Source organism: Rhopalosiphum padi, chromosome 2 (assembly GCF_020882245.1).
Source record: "Rhopalosiphum padi isolate XX-2018 chromosome 2, ASM2088224v1, whole genome shotgun sequence".
Classification (NCBI taxonomy): Eukaryota; Metazoa; Arthropoda; class Insecta; order Hemiptera; family Aphididae; genus Rhopalosiphum; species Rhopalosiphum padi.
The window spans coordinates 602,822-627,534 of record NC_083598.1 but is presented as its reverse complement, the minus strand read 5'-3'; the positions used below and the strand labels follow the sequence as shown (position 1 = coordinate 627,534).

Below are 24,713 nucleotides of genomic sequence, written 5' to 3'. Positions count from 1 at the left end.
AATTTGATTTATTTATCTTTTTCTTTTTTCACATTTGTTTGCCAAATAGTCCAAATTGGAATAAATTCTAATTGCTAATCTACTATTACAGATATAACATATAACTAAGAATAACAGAAAATAAATAAGTATACCGTAATATTGACATACATATTGATTAAGTATATAACTATAACATGTTATATGTTATATATAACATATAACTATTTTCAATCATTATATTTCGAATCTTTCTTTAGTCATAAATGATTGCGGTATGTCTATGGCTCAGTAATCACGAGAAAAATTTAAACTTCCGTATAACATCGGATGGAAATACAAAATTATACGATATCGCGTATGTACGTATATTCGTATATGACAGCACCATCTAGCGACAAAGATCTAGATGATTATTGATTGCCCAGTTAATAAACCTATTAAAAGAGTTTTAAACCATTGATATTATAATCCATCAGGGATAGCCAACATGAATATATTTAAGAGTAATAAATACATTGATACCAAGAGCCAAAACTTTTATAAATATATTTTGTATAATTTGATACATTTTTATGAATGTATACAAGACATTAAAATTCATAATAATAATAAGTACCTAAATTTTGATTTAATAAACAAGATATGAGCCGCACTTAACTATTATGAGAGCAGAAAGTTGGCCACCCCTGTAATAAACTATTATAAACAGGATTCAAGACTTATAGATCATAGATGTAGTAAATAATTTATAACAGATTGAAATCGTTTTAATATTTTGTTACATTAAATAGATTATTATTTTTTTAAATTCTATCGCTGTTTAAAATATATTTAGGAAAAAAAACAACAAACAATTTTGGTTTTCATATATTTATTTAATAAACATTAAATATGCTATTTTTTTCTCCAAAAATTGGAAAGTAAAATATAATTAGCATGCATACATCAACCAGTACACAATCATAAATTAACGATCTTCAATGTCTTATGTACGAGACAAAGTAACGCGATGTTGTTGAACGAAAAAAAAACAAATTCCGTTTCGAATAATTTCGCTTATAAAGGAATGACCTAAGGCACTTAATTATCAAAAGCCTAAACTTGTAGCATGTTGCATAACAAAATAGTAATACAATATATTGTAATTAATAATCATAAATAAATATATATATATACTATACATACAAACCATATATATATATAATATTTATATACTTATTTATTTATTTATATATAAACAGACATAATATTATATTCTTGCACAAATTAAGCCAAACCAGACAAGGGAATGGGGGTGATGATATTGTTACATTATAAATATTGTATATATAAGTATCTATGTATATGTAAAAAAATGAATATAATAGTAAACGTTAAAATATCCTTGGCTTAATACTGATTTTTTAAGTGTTGATATAATTTAGTTAGTGCATTAATAGTATTACAATATCTATGGTTGGTAATATAATTTAAAATTGGTTAGAACCTATCGGATTATATTATAACAATGACTTGAAATTTCATGTATCACGTATGTATACATTTATTATTGACTGTTTTCTTTATGTGTAAGTAAACTGCTAAACACAGTATTCGACTTCAAATTATATTAATAATTCAGCAATACATATTATTACGTCTAATCAATTTTTAATTAAATAACTACATAATTAAATATTGTTGTCAAATAACAATAATAATAGGCAACTAAAAAAAAAAAAATAATAACATAACATATTTTCTAAATATTTAACAGAATAAAAATGGCCGTACATATATTTTTACTAATAATATTATCCTAGCTTACACATCAATCATGCCAGAAGTTATGTTTATTGATGCATAATGTACAACCAGTTTTATTTTGAATTAACTTTTGTAACAACTGTGCACTAAAATCTTTAAAACTATAACGAGTATAGCTTGAAAAATTTGCAAGAGTGAATAAAACATCAAGACATCACATTTTTTAAAAATTAATTAATTTTCAAGTAGGTAAACATACCCATTTATTTTAGATCAATATTATGGATACGAGGAAGGGAAATTATATTATTATAATGTAATTTTTAAAAATTAAACATTTGCATATCATAAAAAATATCAATGATAATATTGTTTTAGAAAAAATAATGTTTTATAAAAACGCTGTATACATTTGGAACACCCTAAACCAATTATTAAATGTTTCATAACAAATTAAATTTCTATATAATAACACAACAGTAATATCCAGGCAGCCTCATTCTATGCACATTTAAATATCACCCAAACAATTTAAACTAATAATGTTTTGTTTTTATTTTTATATCAACTTTTATATATTAGCTACATATTATTAAAGTTAGACTAAAATTGTAATATCATGTTTTTAAGTATAAGCACCAAATTCAGACAGTACCGTTTTTATCGGCTACTATTATTACTATTTGTTATCTTATGTCCTACTTATGATAAATTAAAAACTAAGTATTCTAAATTATAGTACCTATTAAATATACTTAATTTTGATGGTCAATTAAACCATTTCAGAATCTAAATTAAATAATCAATAAGTTAGGTATTTTGTGTATATACTATTGAAGATTTGAAATAAGTAGTTGAGCGTTACTGAGATTGCTAATATCTAGTAAATCTCAATACAATTAAGTAATTTTTTTCTTATAATACATATTAATGAATTTTAGTGGAACTTTTCAACCTTATCCTCCAGAATATTAATATATATACTCAAATAACAAATAATTGTCTGTATAGCAAACCCAATAGCAGTAAATTTGAAAAATCGATGTTGGGAGTTATAGGAAGAAGTAGTAATTCCAAATTAATTATATTTTCAAATAAAATTGATTTGATCTCTGCAATACACAAGTAATACATTATAGCCTTTAGGTAGTAAACATTATAAAAATAACAGTGTTATGTTATTATATTGTTGACTGTCAGTGAAACATTTCATTACTTTATATTTAGATCAGACATACTGAACCCATCCATATCCATTTAAACATGCAAATCAAAGATAACAATATTTATTTTATGGTTACTATATATATTTAATTTTTATGCCATTTTAAACTTGATTGTTAACGACAAAAATATTTTATTTTTAATGATAACGATTAACAAATTTTATAATGAACTTATTAACAAATTACTCCTGAAGAGGAGATCCAAAAAGCAGTCTCATAATTACACCAAATTTCCATGGTTTATAAAAATGAAAGAAAAATTTGCATTATATGAATAATGAAATGACCTAAAAATAATCATTTAAAAAGAATTTAAATGCAAATTTTTCTTTTCTTATATCATTGAAAACTTAACTTAGAATGAGATATATTAAAAAAGACTATTCAAAGAAGTGATTAATTTGTTAATTTTTAATGTATGCCTGAGGAACTGTACAAAGGGCCCAATTTTCAAGAGGTCGGCCATTGTATGTGAATTTCTCATGCCCTGTAAGTAGTGTCCTTATCGTATTACTTTTTTGTACAGGTTTTATCGTAAATAATTACAATGTATAATATATTGTTTTAAATATAATGACCTTGTCTAAATAATTATTGAGTTAAACAACATATGCCACTGGATATAAGTCCGCTTTGTCGTTGATCGTGAGATGAAGAACCAGCAACCCTTGACCCGTCACTACGAGACAGCGCAGGGTAAGGGTTGCCTTGCACGTTTTTTGGACTAGTCGTACTTAAGTGTTCTTCAAAATCGTCGTATTCGCTGAGTTCGCCGTCATCAGTGCCCGAATCATCTAAACATGGAGATAACATCAAGCCACCCTGATCATTTAGCCATTTTGTCACGGCTTCTGTTATCGGTCCCGGGATAGCTGCATTAATAGGTGATGCCAATTCTTGTTTTCCCACTTCGTCCTGTCTAATTTCATTCTCTGTATCAGAATTGCCGGTGTTCACCGCCGTCGCAAATGTCTCCTCTTCAACGGATTCACATGAATCAAGCGATTGTGTCTTTGTGAATTGAAATTGAATATTGTCCGTTGTAGACCTGGGAGTACACTCCAACGAACAGAATTCTTCTTCTTGTATCCACTCTGCCTCCGGGCTGATTGACAATTGAATAATTTCTTCTGAAATGTTTTCTATTTCTGGTTTTGATTGCTCTTCTTTAAGTGGTTTTGTAGTTTCTAATTTTTCATGTTCTGATCTAGATTTGTTCTTTTTGGCGTTTAATTTTTTTATAATGGCTGGTTCTTTAGCAATTTTTGACGATTTCTTACTTCCTTCGTGTTGGTTTTTCGGCAAGTCTTTACTCTTCGTCTTAATAATTGATTCTGTAGTAGTTTTTTCTCGTTGTTTGCTCTTCTTATTTCTACTTTTTTTAGTCACTGGCTGTCCACTATTGCCATTAACAGCTTGTGGTTTTTCGTGTTTATTATCTGCAGAACTTTTGACCATTACTTCACTGTTTGGAGAGCTAATGCCTGAGTCAGAGTTTTCTGCTGAATAGCTAGGAGCCGGTTCCGCATCCGGTTGGTCATCATTGATCTCTGCTGATTCAACTTGTTCTTCCGGTATAACCTGGTAACCTATTGGGGCTAATTGTTCCGCGTATTGTGGTATCGGTTGATAATATGTGGCCATTTGATCCGGATGATGATGAACGAGGATCGGTGTTCCATGCAATATTTCAAATGGTGGTGGACATTCCATATGGAATGGTGGTGCGCTGTGGGACAACTGGACGGGTATGACATTCACTGGCGTTGAACCACCACTATTGTTTGTTAACACACCCGAATCAGAGGTCTTTTCCGAGTCCAGTACGAGGTCACAACTAGCACCCGATTGACTTTTTTGTTCTTCTGAACTAGAATCTGAATATTCATCAGTTACCTAAAAATAATATATTTTTTAATAATTTCATAAATAAATGCATTAAGAACCTAACCTATTAATCACTTGTTTAATTATTTAAATATTAAAAACTAATTTTTATATAAAACAAAATAATATTTTATTCTAATATTATTTAAGTACCTAAATATTAATATAGACCATTGTTTTATGTAATTTGATGATAAATATTAGGTATGTTATCTTTCTATGTCTATTATTGTCTAAGTCTATCTGTATTCAGTACTAGTGAACTGAATAAAGATAGACTAAGCTAACCTAACCCTAGTGTACATAGTAGTATTTAGTACACAAATTATAAAACACTATTTCTTGTTTATTTTCATTTTAATGTAATTAATAAAAATATGTTTAAAAATATATATAACTAAATGTATAAGATATTCATAATTATTGAACTTTTGTTTCATAAATTTAAATATACATGTTTTGAACTAGGCAAAGGCACTTTATTTTACTAAATGTTTATTAAAATTATATTTTTAATTAATTTTTAATTTAGTTTTTTTTTAATGACGTTGCAATATTCATTATATTCATATTATGGTTTAAAATATAAATAATCGCTATTTGATACTGAATACTGCAATAGACGTTCTCATAGCGTAAATAGATTTATTTTTAAACCACATTATTGACCTTTTACCTTTAATTCTTTTGTGTTTGAATAGTGTTGGTGATTGCCAGAGTAACTAATTCCTTTTTTATTTTTTATTTTTGAAATGTCAATTGTGAGTTATTTCCACTTCACTTGTTCCTAGTTGAATGTCAATTTACTTTTATTTTTAAATAATATAATTTATCCAAACATTATAATAAATTAAAATGTTCAAAATAGCTTAGTGAGATTGTGCAAGGAAAACAATCAACCAATTTCATTAAATTTGTAAAAGTAACCTATATGAATTTAATTTAACTAAATAATATTGATCAGATATTCAAATCTAACTGATTTTACACGAGTTAGTTTCTGAGTATTTTTACTAAGTTAAGTTTTGTGTAAAGATACTTACGTCTCCTCGCTTTCTACGCTTCTTTTTCTTACGCCGTTTTCCGTTAGTGTAATCACAACTAATTGAAGGTGAAGGAGGAGACTGTGACTGTGGAACTTGAATGCTTACACCTATAATTAACAATAAATTCACCTATATTAATATATAATTTACAAATTTAGGTTAAATTAATCGAGTTACATTTTTATTATACTCAATTTTTATTTCTTTTAAACTTTTCTCTCTAATTTTTTAATTAAATCAAATAGAAAATTATTATATTTTGTTTAATAAAAAAAAAAATGCTTTTAAACTATTTATAGATTTAAAAATAAATTACCCTATTTGTGACTTCTTAACGATGATTAAATAGAAATAATATATTCAATACCTATGCACAGCTTTTGGATGGTAATGTAGTAGGAATATATATAATATAAGGGTATACTTAATTTTTAAAATCAATTTTTTTTAATGCTTCACCTCATGAAAATCGATTAATACATAGAACACTGGGTTTTTTTTATTTTTAATTCTATTCAATCGAATAAAGTAAACAAGTGTCGAATGTTCTATGCATTTTCAATCTATTCAATTGTATTTATACATATTATGTTTATATATTAAAATATACAATTACGTGTATACAATAAAAAGGCAAAGTATAAGTATAATTATAAGTAATTATTAAGTGTGATGTAATATTAAATATAATAATAAAATATACTAAAGCAGAGAATGTAGATCGTCAGTGTTGTAAAATTTAGAAATCGTAATTAACTCATTAAAAATACAAATAAAAAATCATTTATAGTTTCTGTGATTTTCAACTAGTAAATTATTTTTATAAATGTATACGTGTACAAATTCACCTTCCCTCAAGCTAGAAAAAATGTTCGTTATAAAAATAGTAATTTGAAATTATGCCTTTTGGCTCCATTCCACTACATCATATAGGATAAAGAACAATAAGACTGTTTAAAAACACTGTGTTCATTTTATCCAACGTTCATAAATATGAATAAAATAAACTCAGGCTGAAACGGAAAAACTTGGCGTCGAGTTCAAACAGGAAATAATGAGAAGAATAGACACGTTGTCTATGTCATGATGTCGGGAGCTGTGATATTGATTGGTAACATTCATCACCTAATAATATTACGGCTGTGTGCTAATCGTCGGGATGTAAGTTATGTACCAGCATATTTTCTGGCTATCGAAGCCAAAGTTAAATTAGACGTATGGAATGTTTGGCAATGACTTGTACGTAATCTAAATGGACATGAACTATAAGTTAATAATATTCAGGTCATCGTCATCGCCGATCGTAGTCTGTTTCGTTGATAAGTACTTGATTATATGATTATTGCCTAATACTATTTACTTGCTTACGAAACTGATAAACATCTTATATCCCAGACAGACAGTTAGCACCTGTGTACAATATTTACCTGATATGATAAAAACAATTTTGAAAGATTTTACATCAAATAAGTTTTAATTGTATACAAATAGTAATGGAATACAATAATTATACAACTACTGCAAGCACATCGTGTATTAATAATATTATTATATTATCATATGATATACGCTTATTATCTGCACCTATTGTTATTTGTTTATATATTTTTTATTCGTTAGAATTTTTCCGTAAATAGGTGAAAACCAAAAATATTTTTTCCAGGTTTTGGTTACTCACCATTATAATTGTACAGAGGAGTGCCAAACATATATCCAGGGTACATATTATACGGCTGCGATGACTGATATAAACTCTGCTGATCGTCTAGACTCGATTCCTGGGCACCACTGACCACTTCTGAACTCTGAGCACTGCCGTTCTGTGATAAATTAAAAATAAATTTTAATATTGAAGACCAAAAATCGTATAGATTAAGGATAATTTGTCACCTATAAATTTTTACGCACTAGCTTAGCATCGATCATATAAGTCATAAAAATATAAAATATCGCCATTCGAAAGAGTGGCCAAAGTCAAAGATTAATAACAAGATTGAAATATAATAGATTTTTACCTGCTGAGCATCGGCAGTCGTTGATCTCTTATGATGTCTGTTATTTGGCTGGTACACGGCACCCCCGGATATCCAGTCGGAAGTTGCATTTGAAGAGTTATACCAGTCGACGGGTTGCATTGGCATTGGTTGGTATGACATCGCCGGTAGCATTGGATGTCCGACTGGTGGATAGTGACCAGGTGGCGGCCCCATCAGCATAGTCACATTACCGGTATACGGATCGTAAATCTCGTATCCGCCACCTGAGGGTCCAACAAATCACGTAAGTATATTGTGTTTTGTTAGTCAAGGTCATTTTTCATTGTGTTAGAATTAAATCAAATGTAGTATGTAAAAAAATACTAATAGTTCTTAATTAAAACAATTAGATAAAAAAAAACCACTTTAAATTGAGTACCTACCCAATAGCTATGTTATCGTTGTTATTGTGTACCTACCATTTCATTTTAACGTTGCACTTTTTAGATATTTTATGTAATAATAAATGAGATTTATATATAAAACGGACTTCGTTTTATTCTCAAATGTAGAAAAAATCTTAAATTCTATAAAATGGCCAGTTTATTTTCTGTGAATACTTCAAAGCAGTTTTAATGTAATAGTAGTTCAAATTTCCTATATTTATAATATATATTAGATTATGAGGCTTAAGTACATTCTATCAAAAATATTGAACTTCGAGTTCTTTAAAATTAATACATTTACAGCAAAAAATACATATAAAATAGGACAGTAGGTAAACACTTAAGATTAAGAAAAACGATAAATAACAAGCACCCGTATACATCTCGGATAGAATGAACTTTAAGTGTTAAACTATAAAAACAACACTTGTTCGGTTCCTCATTTGGTTGCATATATAAATTGGTATTTATATTAAAATATAAAACGCTTAAGAACATTATTAATTACATTTATACATTGATAGATCACATAATATATTAATGATAAATGTTAGTAATAGACGGTTTATTGCCAATTTATAAATATTAATTATATATCTTATATTTTAGTTAAATTATTTAGTATTAGTATAATAAAACAAATAATAATCAATCAAAAGTAAATTTAAACGACGCTTATTTCAACATAATAAAATGTATGTGGTAATAAAATATTATAATTTATAGTCATTACGTACCACTAAGAATGTACATCGCAGATGGGTCAACATATTCGCCGTGAGCACACAACTCTTCCAAAGGGTTGATATCAATTGAAACACCGTCTAAAACGAACAATTATTATACTTATATCGATTAAAAATTCATTCTATAAGATGATTGTTTCGATTTAATGTTACTGACCTTCATTTTCATTTAAAGCCTCAGTAATAACTGGTACACTGTTATGCTTACGTCTTCCCAAGTAACCTTTTTTGAACAGCACGTCTTGTCTAGGCGTTGTGATCTTTGTGTATTCGTCTATAAAAATTAAAATTGAATAATACATTGGAAATACTATAGTACATAATAAATTAATACATTAAAAAATATATTTAATTCAAACTGTAAGCTATGTATTACAAAACTAAATTATTATGAAAACAATTTTCGTATATTAAATTTCAAACTTCTCTCGATTTATTGTACTTAAACTGTTTATAAAATTAAACCATGAGCATTGTATACATAAAATATAAGTGAAACTTACGAAGAAATTTGTGAATATAAGTTATGTAATAATGTTAAAATATTTTAAATGAACGGATAAATATTATTGTTTGAGAGTCACAATTTGTATTTTTTATTTTAATTAAATTGTAGTTATAATAACAATGTTGTAAAAAAAAATATTTAATTAATTTTTTTGGAGATCGCCTAATAATAAAATACAATTACGACATATAATGCTGTTTAAAACGTTATGATATGTTGTTTGTCATCTTTCACCTATGTGATCTATAAATATATTAAGTATACAAAAAAACAATGTTGATAATATTACGCACATGCATTTGAAACAGTAGAATCAATAAGGGACTAGGTCATTGTCCTTAAGTGCCCCATGTACCACACCATTACGCGCAAAAATATATAAGAGCGAAATCGTGTATCATTAAAATCATTCAATGAAAATTTAATGGATATCAACTCACTAAGAAATATAATATTATTAAATATACTATAACCGTCATACTTAACTCGTAAATTTATAATAATAATTTTAGCTGTTTCGTCTGATTTTATTTTTTTTGAAAACCATACAAACGTTTGCTTATTGTTAATAAATATTTTAAGTGCTCATTAAACAAACATTGTGTTTCAGATATCTCAAAAGTAGAATATATTATTGTTACATTATGTTTTATATCATAAATGTATAAGTCAATATTAATATGTCGTTGATTCTTTTACTCATAAACGTGAAGAGTTTTAAAGTGATTACAAACTTAACAAATATATAATATATATTATGCTATTATAATAGTCATTTAGAAATTGTATTTATCTATGTATATTATTATTATTTTTTTTTTATTTTATCAGATTAAAATGTAAAATGTACTCGTACATTACGCTGGAATTATTATTTAACAGTTTGAAAATAAATATTCATAATTGCATGGGTATACAGATTGAATTTTAAAAATAAATATTGTTTTCTATTTCTATACATTTAAAATTATTGTGAATGATTAAAATTTTAGAAAATATTTAGTTTCTCATTGTTATGGAAATTATTTTGAGATTATTTAAATTAACCATTAATAATATGATATATATTTTAGTTTTCAACTACTCAATAAAAATAAACTATTATATAATATTGTATGAGCATAAGTTATTATTTAAAACTTATCTCTGTAATATATTATGATATCTTGAGTAGTATAACCAATTTGATCGTCAAAGTATACTGTATAAGCTTAGAGGAATAATTAATAAAAAGTTTCCAAATTTTCAGAATAACATTTGATAATGCACCTCTGTGCACCTTCAACCACGGTATCCAAAACTTGGAATGCTGTTGTATGAATATAGTATAGTCTTATACGTTTTACTATAAAAACATAGAGTCGCTCAAACAGAATAAGAACTGTTAAAATAAATGATTTTTAAAACGGGGAACCACAAAAAGTTTTCTTTTTAACACAGACACTCAGTACAAACTGTTAAGTATAATATTTTCTAGGAATTTTGTCCCCTAAGAAAGTTTAAAGAATCCTGGTATAAGATATTCATGCGTTCTCTGACGAAATCACGTGGACAGAATCAATGGATTTAGAACTTAAATAAATAAACACTAATAATGAATCTATATAGTATAATATATTATATTAAAAACTTACTATTTTAATCATTATACCTACTATTTTGTTTATCATATTATTTTTAATCGTTTTGAATAATTTACGTAATTTTATCATAATATAATATATTACATTATTGTTAGGTATATTAATAATTATTAAATTATAAAAACTCTGTTAGAATTTAGATACTATTTATATTATAATAAGTAATTGTTCTTTTTTTTATAAATTATATATAAAAATAATAAATTATTAATTCCAATAATTACATTATTTTTTTCTGTATACTTGAAATATTCACACATATAAATGTAGTTTCATAATTTTGTTCTCACATAATCTCATTTAAGGTTATATAATTTAATATTATTACCATTCCATATAACATAGTAATAAACATTATTTTGAATAGCCATATTAACATCTCATAAAAAGAAAAAAAATATTTTCTTGATATAATATTTAAGATTCTAAAATAATTATTACAAAAAAAATATATATCAAAGAACAGTTAATAATATATACATTTTATGTTTGCAATATAAGCTGTTTGATGCCGTCATTAAATTATCTAACACATTATATTTTCATACCTATGAAACATGTTATTAACTCAATAATGATCATTCATATTTCATATGTAAAAATTTGGCTTGAGTATCTTATTAAAATAGGCATTTTGTCAAGTATTTTTACATGAACTAATATGCTTTTGGTTTTGAGTATTTATTTATTTCAAACAAAGAAATCTTACATAATTATAAGGCAATCAAAATAAATATTTTATAATTTAAAAATATAAAATTCACGGCGAAAACTTCAATATTTTTAGCAATTTTATTTACAACTGAATAAAAATATTTAAACAGTTTATACTTATAATATAGTCCCTGGGTTGTAAAATATGCGTGAATCCCTTTCGCCACATTTGTTTCCTATATTATAGCAAAAATAAAATACAAAAATATGTTACCTACTAATAAAATATTATGCATATTAAATTATGCTTTTAATTTTTTAGATTTCAAGTGAAACGAGCAATATATTGATATTTCTATGTGTTTTTTGTACTTATTTTTTCTGTGAAAGATATTTTTGGTAAGAGTGCTGAATGTTTTTTAATCAGGCTAATCTTTAATGTAATACTGTTATTCCTCCGTAATTCGTATTTAGTACTGAAGTAACTATTAATCATAATATTTATTTATATTGTATATAGGTTTATTATATTGTTTTAAAATGTTTAGCACCACAGCTCATTATGGTATACCTACTATTATAAACCATTAACATTTTAATTAAATTAAATTAAATTATTATTTTTTTTTTAAATAAAAGTAGTGAATCTTGTTGATTAATGTGAAAATATTTTATTTATTAATTGAATATCTTATTAGTTACTAGTAATTATTAATTAAAAAGATTAATATGGAATAAAATTTTCCAAATCAAACGTAACGATTTAATGTCATAGATAATTTACATCTACCTATATTAGTGTCTAAATATTAATAAATTATATTATACAATAACTCGTTTACCTACTTAAATTATTTTTTTTATTATTCGAATTTGATAATCATTATTATATTAAAATATACATACAAACGATGCTTAACACTTGAAGTTTTTAAACAAAATGTCACAAGTCGTTTATTCGCAAATGCTATACATTATAGTATTAAATTATAATCTAATTATTTATGAATAATATATATGTATAGATTTTTCTGTTGGTAAAACATCATAATTATTGTTTTTACGCGTGTTAGCGTTGGAGAAGAGGGTAGGTTTATCTACTTTATAATTTTTTTTATTTACCCTCATTAAACGTGACGGTTGAAGATTCCACGTGATGATTCTGTGGACTAACACTCGTTGAATGATTTCGGTTCGGTAACTGATGCTGTTGGTACGGTTGGTGTTGAGCGTGATGACTTCGTCGACCTGCCGCCGCGGCAAAATTCGCTGGTTTCGGGTCCGTCGCATGACGGCCAGAAGGTTGTTCAACAGCCGCATACGGCTTGTCCGCTGTAACAGTTATATAATATTATATTTAACTATTTAAGTATAATTATTATTTCCGGTTATAGCGATAAATCATAATAATATGCAGTTATTATTATTGTTATTTTTATAATATTATTGTATTGTTATTATTATATATTCATTTTTTATTGATTTATACGAAGAAAAAAAAATAATATAGAGGTAAAACCCAAACAGATGCCACAAAAAGTGTATTTCTATTTCACCACACAATAACCCGAGGGCAAAAATTAGATCTATTCACTATTGTATAATATAGTATAACACCATGTCCTGTAAAAATAAATTATTTACAATATTATACAAAAACCACATATAGGTACATCGAATAAGCAATTTCATAGATCGTCTCAAGTATGAGGAACCATATTTTAAAAATATAAAAAATAATAAATACATGGAACAATTCCATTAAAAAAACCACATTAAATGATGCATCCCTGAAAATATCGAAACACGTTTATTTTATTACCCATGAACCTAAGCCTATACCTGCGGTATATTTAACTACTGCACTTTAACTAACTTTTTTTTCAATATATTTGTATGCAATGTCTGTTCGTTTGCATTTTGTAACTCAAACGTTTCTTTAATACGGTGACGGTACGTCAGCCGTTAAATGATCCGTTTGTAGCAAAGACAATGCTGACTATTCCTTGTGTAGTTGTGTATGTGGTTCACTTGTTCATGACTATAATTAGTAGTACTTAAGTAGGTACTCTTTACATTTGCATGTAAAATGTTTAACAATACCGGATATAATATATACAGTACTATAACGATAAGTATAGTATTTTATTATAATATACTGTATACACAATAGCCGTAATAGGTAAGTTAGATAAATAGGTACCCACGAAAATGTTGAAATCAGAAAAAATATTAATTGCGCTTAAAATATTTTGTTCGGTGTACTCTAAAAAATGAATATGATTTTTAACATTGAGTGTAACAAAAACAAATATTAATTAGTTAAAGGGCCACGATTAAAACAGCTAGAGAGTATATCATAATATAATGGCAAAGGTGTTCTTTTTTATCATCACTCGACATTGGGTTCAAGTTTAAAAGAAAGTTATCGTTAATAAATGTTCATGGATGATTATAAATGTATGAACTTAAATTATTGATGTATAATTTATGAAAACTATTTGGCAACTTCTAAACCATATACACTGCAGCGTTTGAAGATAGACATAAAAATAGCTAGTCCAAATGGTTATTCTGCTCGTGTAAGATACTTATTTTTAGTGTTACTCGAGTAGATTTGACATTTAAATATGAAAAAAGTAATTTTTTCTCATTCGTCATTTGAACAATGCGTGCCTACAATACTTGTCTAACTTTGTAAGCTCGTTTCTGTGAAAAATTCTATAGCAAAAGTAGATAGAATAGGTAGGTACTTATAATTTGTATTATATGTTTCTCTATAAAATAATAAACCTCTATGAGACATGAGAGTATTTTTTATCTATTAACTACGTGCAATGACGTCTTTTAAAGATACTACAAACGTATTTTTAACGAGTAATGTTATTTTCATTTTAACATCATTAATTATTATCAAATAACTAGCTTTAGATATCTGAATTAAAATATTTTTTCAAAATTATATTAAGTAATTTCTCTGAGAGAATAATACATTTTACGTTATAAATAATTCAGCTATGTATAAAATGTCTTAAAATATTAAAAATTTAATCTATGTTCTTAGCGGACAATGATCAAAAGATATATAGATAATAATAATTATTTAACCTCGTTAAATAATTGTTTATTATAAAAGGAATCAGTAAAAATATCTGTGACATAGCACATTATATTTGGTAATACATTTTTGCTTAAAATTTAAATTCATGCATCAGAAAAAAACTATACAGACTTGTTTTAAAATATTTTTAATATAAAGTTTCTCTTCTATGAATGACTATTTAAGTAAACTATATAAACAACATAATTAATTTTTTTTATTTATTTATAATCAGCGACATTGTAAATTAGTTATTATATTACTGAATGAATTAAGTTTTAGATTACGTATTATGGGTCACCTTGATCATCTTTAATAAGGTCGTCTATCAAAAATTCTAATAGCATTTTTGTAAAAAAGCTATATTTGACTGAAAAATATTAAATTCGATAGGTAATTAAAATAAAAACGAAAAACAACAACATACATTTTATTTTGAAACTATTAAAAAAAAAACAATTAAAACAATGAAGTTGTATATTATATTTCATACGACATAGTTCCATCCCCTCTCCTATTAAAACCTAAGATCTACTAATAAACGAATCATAGATATTTAAAAGTTTTACCTTAGCTATACTTATTAATTATTACTTATAATATAGTTTATAGTATTGTTTACTTTAAATAAATAATAATTTTAATATAAATATTATTAAAAAATGTATGTTTTTGTATTTTGTACATTTATAATGTGCGACAACAGATCAAGTGTTTTCCAAATCTTTTAGAACGACCCTATTTTAGAAATTAAATAGTATTGTTTCATGGTTGGTTTATTTAAATTTATTAATACCTTACTTTACATTTTATGTAACAATAATGTAAAATAATAATTAAAAACTTAAGTTATAATTAATTTATTACTTAATGTACATGTATCATTTTCACTGCATTCAGTAAAATTACAATGAAGGCATGAATGGTTAGGTAATTTAAACTGTTATTTGTACATAATATTCTAATATTATTAGAATAGTACATACCTACTTAACATTACATGCTTACATTCCATCTAAAAACCAAGTATTTAAATTTTTAAGTTGTTTTATGTTTTAGAATGCTGAAAATATTAAAATAATTAATATTACGTTTAATATAGTTTCCTTAAATAATTAAATACGTATAATTATGTAATATTTATTAGTTATTTTAACAAAGGATTAACATTATATTATTATATTAGTAATAAACGATTTTTAGTTATGGTACATATATCTAATGAATTATAAAATGCAATAAATTAATTGTATTTGTTTTTATACTTGATAGGTTTTCTATACTTGAGTATTTAAAACTTGGCTTTCTAGAATTTGCTATATTATATTCATAATTTATATATATGTATGAATCCAAAATTTTATATACATTAAGATCAAATGCCACAGTATTTATATGGATAAATTAAAATTTTTGCATAGAATGTATTTCTATATATATATAAAATTACCTACCATATAAAACGAAGAAAAAATGACAAAATATAACTTGTTTTTTAAACGATAAAGAATTATAACACATACCTATATTTAATATAATTATGACCATTTTAATTAACTCCGGGATTCCAAAAATGCTATTATTATGTGACAGTACTTTTTTCAGATCTATTTTTTGAATAAAATGTTTTACAACGTTAAAAAAATTAAAGACTGTAATTTCTGGTTTTTGTTTTTGATCACACTAAGCTATTTTTATTATTTTTTTCTGATTTATCACTGATTTTACGATGCATTGTAATATATTATACGAAATCAGTGTATTTACATAAAATATTTGATTATTAAATTTATCTGATATTGAGTATTAATCTTATAATAATCATTCAAGTCATTTTTAGTCTCACATTTTTTCTGATAATTAAGACGAACCATAAAAAATTAATTATTTTTTTAGTCTCGATATTAAGCCTTTTGAAATTCTGTTAAAACATTATATTATATACTCTTTAAGTAGGTTATTTACTTATCAAATATCGGTTCATGGAAGTAGATACGTCAAAAATTAAAATAAATTTAACAAGTATTTATTAATTAAATATTTGCTATCTGATTTCCTTAAACCATATCGAATAATAATAATAATAATAATAAAACAACGAAATATTATGTATGTTTTTTTCAAAATGTTTATACTAAGTTCATAAATGTATATAATATTATATGTCGATAATCTATGTTAATTTATCATTAGTTTAAAAATAATGGTATACTATTTTAAGTAGTTAAATCCAGTACCCAAGTATCATAATAGTATGATAGGTATCTATTGAACGGTCATGCATTACCGGTTATTGTAATATTTTTTATATACTTGAATAAACTTAAATAAAAAAGTATTGAATTAATTATTTAAATATATTTCTCAGTAAGTATTCAAATAAAAATAAAAATATATTCAAAATGTATTTAACATAGTCGTATTTTTAAATCCCTACTTGAAATTGCATTTTTATATTTGCTGCTCCTTATTAGTTTCTTAATTATTTGCTCGGTAAAATAAAAAAACATCCATACAATTATTTATTTAATAAAAATTATCAAAAATATTTATACGGTTTATACCTAAATACTAAAACTTTTTGATATTTGTACTTATTCAATATAGACATAATTAACACATATTTTAAATACAATATGTAAAATTAAATACCAAATATATGGTATCAATCTAACACGTAAAAGAGATATAGAATTGTCTTTTTTTCTTTTAATTGTACAAACATAGTTAAACAGACTTGGTATATTCGTCAAAAATATATAAATAGAAGGTATATTTATATATTATATAATATAGCACAGCCCTTTCGGGACCCCGTGGCTTTTGCGTGGTTGGTATTTAAGAAAACATAGATCCACATTTCATAATAATGTAAGGGTCATTATAAAGTTTTTATGTATTGTTCTGTGTATAACATAAGATTTAAATTTGCGGGGGCAACTTATTTTCAAAATTATGTAAAAACTACCATTATTTGCGTTGTATTTTATCGATTGTTCCTGCTATAACCACAAAAATACCTGAACAAACATAGTTTATTTTCAATAAATATAATGACACGCTATGCTCTATGTAGTTATATGGTTAGGTATCAATCATAATAATATTTAAGATATGTATATTAAATTGTATTATACATTGATGAACAAATCAAAATGGTTCATATTTTTTCTTTATTTGCATTGGTTTTTAAAGTATTTCATATCGATAGTTTTAGCAACCATTTTTTTTTTAAATAAAAAAAGCCTATTAAAATTACAATAAACTCACTAACAGTAGATTAAACAAAAAAAAATAATGTCTAATACGAGTATTGGAAACATTTAGAATACAACACGATTTTTTATCGGTTTAACATGTTAAACAAATACGATTAATAATAAAGCGTTATCTATCATAGATTATTTTGACGGGTATGTAAGAAACTTTTTTGGTAAATAAACCCGCGTCGAGCATACAATATAATGTTTGTGTAATACACGCGGTAACAAAAAACTACCCAGCCGGAGATGTATTATACATATACTATATCAATATGTATTTTAGAAGTTACAACAATAATGACGGACAACAGTGTAATAATAGCGATATAACTCCTAATTTTGATATTATAATTTTTTTTTCGAGAGAGATACCTATCTCAGACATAAATATATTAGACGCAGCCGAGTTTTGCTACAGACAACACAGATGTGTACATGTAATGTGATAATATGGTATTTTAATAGTTTTTTTTTCACCATCATCAATATTATTATTATTTTTTTCCTAATGAATGCTACATTCACGTCAAAAACGATCGTCGAGTGTACACATATAGTTTTTTTTCAACTCGATTATACATGTGTAGATGTGCAGTACAATATTGTATATCTATATAATTTAGTGGCAATGTGCATCGAACATCTGTATGTTATGTTTTTGCTGCAGTCGAGGATGGACCACCTCACGGATAGTCATCGTGGGGATGGTCGTCTAAACACATTTTACGTTTATGACAATAAAATATATCTTTCATTGATAACAAATAATCCATTACTATTATTATTATTTATTGAATAAAAGTTGGTTTAATGTTTTTAATGTTTTTTTGTTGGCCTTGTTTGGCACTAGTAGATCTTCCGATAATTCGTAAAACAATAGAGATGTAACTTTACACGTAACAATTTATTTGAGCAGAATAAAAAATTAATTACAGACACTGTGTGTAGTAAAAAAATAAAAAAGGTCTGGTGTAACGGCACTGGATATTACGGAACACAGTGGTCGTCCGTTTAAAACACGTGAAGCGGAAGTAATAGTTTATCCAAATGATTGCTCACAGAAGGACAATAATCGAAATATCACGATATACCGATCATAGATATTGACCATACTATAATAAATCACGAAGTACTGCTTTTATATATGTTTTCATTAAATGTTGTGAAAAGGCCATGCTTGCGTAGATACGTGATATTCGGAGATAATGGAAAATAAAGGATATACGTTATAACTAGACTAATACAATATGTTAGTTCGCTAACGGATGCCGTTTTTAAATAACATATATTTTTTTGAAACGTTAATACTACGATATTTTTTAAAATATTTTTCGTATTTTTTAAAAATATATAAATATTAATAACCATAGTTGCGCAGGTCGGAAGGAATCCTGACGGATAGTCGTAAATTAAAATTAATAAAAACACAAGTGTCGGGGTATATGCTATAAGAATAATATTATTATTATACGCGATTACGTGGACAACGTATATCGATTTATTCTGGCTACCGGGACAACTGCGATGACGACGGATTTACGTAACTCAGACGTCTAGACAGCTGTGTGCGGCGAATTGATGCGTGTGAATATAATAATGCATTATTAAACATTTGTACAATACATGTATTTCGGATTAAACGCTTCGTTTATAGATGTATTATAATAATGTGCGTAGCGGTTGCATATTTGTAAAGAAATATACTCGATATTAGTTTATATCGTTTAAAGATTTCTAGTATTTCTATTTTCTACTTACTCACGAATGCGACCACTTTACATAGTAGAATGGTAAATGCTTTGGAAGTTTTACGTAGACTATACATAAAGTCTATTATATCAAATCTAATAATAATTAGTACTTATTTGGAGACATCATTTTTCTTTTATAAAGAAGAACCACGAATTAATAGAAATAATAATTACAACATGCCCGTTTTCAACGATAATAATTTTCAGGTATATAATTGTAATTTGGAAAAACAGTAACAATGTTGGTTATTCTATATTATCATATACTATTTTATTTTTATACCTATATTATATAAACGTGGAACTATTTTCCGACAATTTGTCGATGTATATATTCATATATTTTTAAAACAATCTGCAGTGTGCGTCTGCATACTACGTTTTTTTTGATTTTACTATAAATAAAATAACGGGATAACTCTACACTCAATACAATGATATTTATATATGCTAAACCAGGGATGGTAAATCCATTGCACGCGAAAATGTTTATTATTATATATTATATAATATAGGTAAACATATTTTGAGCATATAAACCAAATATCAACGAATTGGCATCAAGTGTTCAATAACAAAAATTACATCAAAATAAATAATTCACATTAACAAAGCAATATTATTATAATAATTATTATTATTATGTACCTAAACTAACCTTTTTATACTAATACATTAATTATACAATCAAATTATAATATAACAAAATATAATATTTTTAATATTTTTTTTTCATGGCCACGCTCTAAAAAAGAAAAAAAGGTAATTTTGGGCACGCAGTGTTCAAAAGGTTTGCCATCCCTGTGCTAAACTATTGGGTACACTGAGATATTTATTATGTCAAAAACCTAGTACGATTTTTTTCAAGCTACAGGGTGATTTAAAATCGATCATCCGATACTTTACACCTGGCTTGTCACCTGATCTTACGCGGTATGTGACCAATACTACTTTTGAGAATATGTTAAAAAATATACTGTGCGTACCACTGTTATCATCAACCGCAGAGAATATAAAAATTATTATCGGAATTAATTACAACAGATATGCAAAATATTGAATATAGAAACGAAATAGAATATGGAAATCGTATATATATAGATATGTGGAATGAATTTGAGTTGTTCCAGATAGTTATTATTTGTTTTGCCAAGAGAAGCCACAATATAACATTTATAAGTACCAACTTACGTATGGTACCAATTCACCAACAATTCGAAAAACGAATAGCATTGAACTGTATTCGAATATTATATTAAAGTACATAACATCTATATTATTATGCACTTAAAAAAAAACTCGCAAGCTGGTCACCGTTTTTCTCTGCGTCTGTTTGATTATTTTCAAAGGTTCTGTCGTTAAAATCGTTTTCACGTATTCGTCCGCTATTGCATATAAATTTAATAATATTGGTGTACTGTGTTGTAGAATAGTCTTGGAAAAGTACCTAAGCCTGACGTATGATTTAATATTTTCGAGCTGTTATCATCAACTTTCGATCCATAAAAATGAATTACCAGTTTTTAAAGAATTACGCGTCAGAAAAATAAGACGTATGTCATACTATATCGCCTATTGTTACCTATATTATTTACAGATTCCTCTTGCGATAAATATTATATTGTATAAGTTATTTATTCCAGTCTTAGAACGAATTTAGAATTAATCAATCAATAATATTACGGCAATTCATCGGGTAACATTTATAAATATGAACTAGATTGCAGACTATTGCGCAATATTGTTAACTCCTTATTATAATTATTGTCTATTAATATGTATCCTAAATATACACCACGCAAATCGTAATCCATAGGTACCTATACTAGATTTGTAATAATATTAGATTCTTTTAGCCAACAACGGTAGACAATTTTACTATGTAGGATTTTATAGGACTAGATAAAAGAGAAAAGTATCGTCATAGTTGGCGCAAAAATGTTTACAGTGATTTGACACCAAAATTTCGTCTATATTATCGTTCACTTAGACATCCCGTGTCTATACCACACATTAAACAATTTACAGCGATGAAAAAATAAATAAATCTCTTTTTGCTCTTTTCTTTAAAATTGATTTAAAATTCCCTCCTCTATAACCCTCAGCAATTGAACATATTATATAATATTATTTATCACGTGTTTGTATTTCGACGTAATACTGTCTTAGTAATATACATTTGAACATATTTTATCGATTTAATGACGCAGTATAACCTTGACTATAATAATTTATCTTATTATCATCAGTTATATTTCATTTAGGCTCATAAAATACAACAGACAGAATGAACTTGTGAAGCATTTTAAATTAAAATTTTAAGTATCTACCTAGTCAATGGCACAACCAATGAGGGGTTTGTGTATTATGTAACCTCTAGATAGATATTAAAACTTAAATTATCTATTTAGTGAAACATCAGGAATCAAATCGAGTGATGAGAGTTACTTATGTATATTTAACAAACTTATTAGTTATAATTTTTTTTTTAATTAAAAATATTGAAAAATTTAGTAAGAAAACTAAGAAAACGTAATGTTGCTTTTAAATTGTATAGTGGGTGAAAAAAATTGAAAATATAGATTAACTTATAATAATTAGTGTTTTGTAATTTTTTTTATGATTTGACATCAGAATAATAAAGTGTAGTATACTAATTTATAGGCCTAAGGGATTCGCAACCGACTATTAATTAAATTCCAATACATGCAATTTTATATTCACATAAGTACGTGCGTATTTATAGGTGCGTAGTAAGGTAGTAAGTGATCGTGTGTGGTCGACAACCGTGATCTAAAACAGATAGAACGTAACCACATGTCCACATTTTACCAATCTATATTCGACAATAACTAAAATTTTTCATTAAAAAGCAAGAATCTTTAGTCCTTTATGAATATAACTTTGAAAAAGCAAATTGATCAATCTTAAGATTTTTATTTTTAATCTTTTTTTCTTAGTCAATACTTCTTAAAAAATTTAATATGTAGGAATTTTCTTTCCAATTTAATGACATTTAATCCCAGTAATTATTGATTTGTATAGATCATACAGTTTTAATTTAATTATTCAATAATTTTTCAATTGACCTATTTATTTTCTTATATTTCAATGTTTTATTATTCTATAATTAAAAATATAGCATATACTATATAGTATATAGGATAAATTTATAACATTTTATACATTTTTTTTATTACTCAATGGTAAAACAATTTGTATACATGTAAAAGAAATGGTTTGTCCTATTTTTATATTTTACCACTGTTGATTCATGGATTAATTTTAAATAATTTTTATTTCACTACTTTATGTAAAACTATAATATACACTTATACCTAGCTGTTTAATACTTCTTGAAATTATTATTTGTCCTAGCACAATATAATTATTGACATTCATTCATTAATAACTTAAGGTTAAAATACCTTTTTTATTAAAATTTAATTATAGGTAATTTTATTTTACTACAAAAATTAAAATATTAAGGCAATTAAACATAATATATATGAAAGCATTGTAATGAAATATACATGGTGTTTATAATTATAACTATAGTAGGGGACTAGGGGTGCACTAAATATTGGAGTAGAAAGAAACAACTTTAAATATCTTGACGTATAAATTATAAAATATTAATAATCTATTTTTTAAATAAAACCAATAATTTATTATGTATATAACTGGAAAATTGTTAATATCACGTGGATCCAATCGAGCCAAATGTGACGTAAATTTGCAACCTAATGTGTAACGTATATCCTTCAGTTCTCTTCACAGTTATTATTTTATGCATTGATATTATTTTAATACCATGTGATTCCCGTTGGATCAATACACCATACAATAAAGTACATTTTTATTCAATCTATTATTATTTATCAAAATTCAAATCATTTAATTATTAATACTATCATGTCTCGCATACATTATATTAAATTATTTTAAGCACCAGAAACGGATTAATAATTGTGTAAATCTTGACTTAAAAATGTATTTAAAATACTACATTATTATATCACACATCACCGATAATCCTTTGAATAGCACTTCAATTTTATCTTAGTAAAAAGTGAGATTATATCAATATGAGCATTGTACATAAACGTACAGTATATGTTCTGTATATGGACAAAACATAACACGTGTTTTAGAAATCTATAATATTGTATCATATATATATATATATATAAGTATTTACATTTAAAAACAAGTAAGTAGTTCCTAAAATATAATTTCTAATTGTTTTTTAATTTGTTTAAAATTAAAGTATATTTTGTGAAAATAAAGAATTTATACTTAATATTTCTAATTTCCCTTTGTAAAAAATAAATTTATTGAAAATATGTAGATAATAAGTGTTTTTGCACTTGGCGTTATTTCAAATATTATTATACTACAATCTGTTTTTAACACACTTGGATCTAAATCAGATCATATATTAAGAAGCGAAGAAGTTTTGTATCAGTATAATTTATACTTAATAGTGACGAAACATTGAATGAAATTATATATTATTGGCACCAACATCATGTATTATACATAATTATTTTATTTTGCATTTTAACATGCAAATATTAAGAGTAAGCCAAATTTTTACTGTAATATAGAACATTTTAATGAAATTAGGAAAAAAAAAATCTTAATTATTGGTCTCAGTCCCATATGTGGAAGAATAGCTATAAAATAAACAAATTTATAAACAATAAAGAAAATAATATATTTTTGTCATTTGGAAG

The 24,713-nt window shown here is 25.6% G+C and overlaps 1 protein-coding gene across 2 annotated transcripts in view; it reads right to left on the bottom strand.

Annotated features, from left to right (window-relative positions):
- Positions 1-836: 836 nt before the first annotated feature.
- Positions 837-24,713, bottom strand: part of LOC132923375 (uncharacterized) — a 35,354-nt gene continuing 11,477 nt past the window's right edge. The window contains exons 2-9 of one of the 2 annotated variants that reach the window (XM_060987345.1): positions 12,983-13,192; positions 9,213-9,329; positions 9,047-9,133; positions 7,903-8,147; positions 7,566-7,707; positions 5,885-5,994; positions 3,533-4,850; positions 837-3,441 (exon numbers count right to left, since the gene is read on the bottom strand). In XM_060987345.1, coding sequence (XP_060843328.1) covers positions 3,546-4,850; positions 5,885-5,994; positions 7,566-7,707; positions 7,903-8,147; positions 9,047-9,133; positions 9,213-9,329; positions 12,983-13,192 — 2,216 coding nt within the window. In that variant the 3' untranslated portion in view covers positions 837-3,441; positions 3,533-3,545. Of the gene's footprint in view, positions 4,851-5,884; positions 5,995-7,565; positions 7,708-7,902; positions 8,148-9,046; positions 9,134-9,212; positions 9,330-12,982; positions 13,193-24,713 lie in introns of both variants that reach the window. The other variant, XM_060987344.1, reaches the window with a different exon arrangement.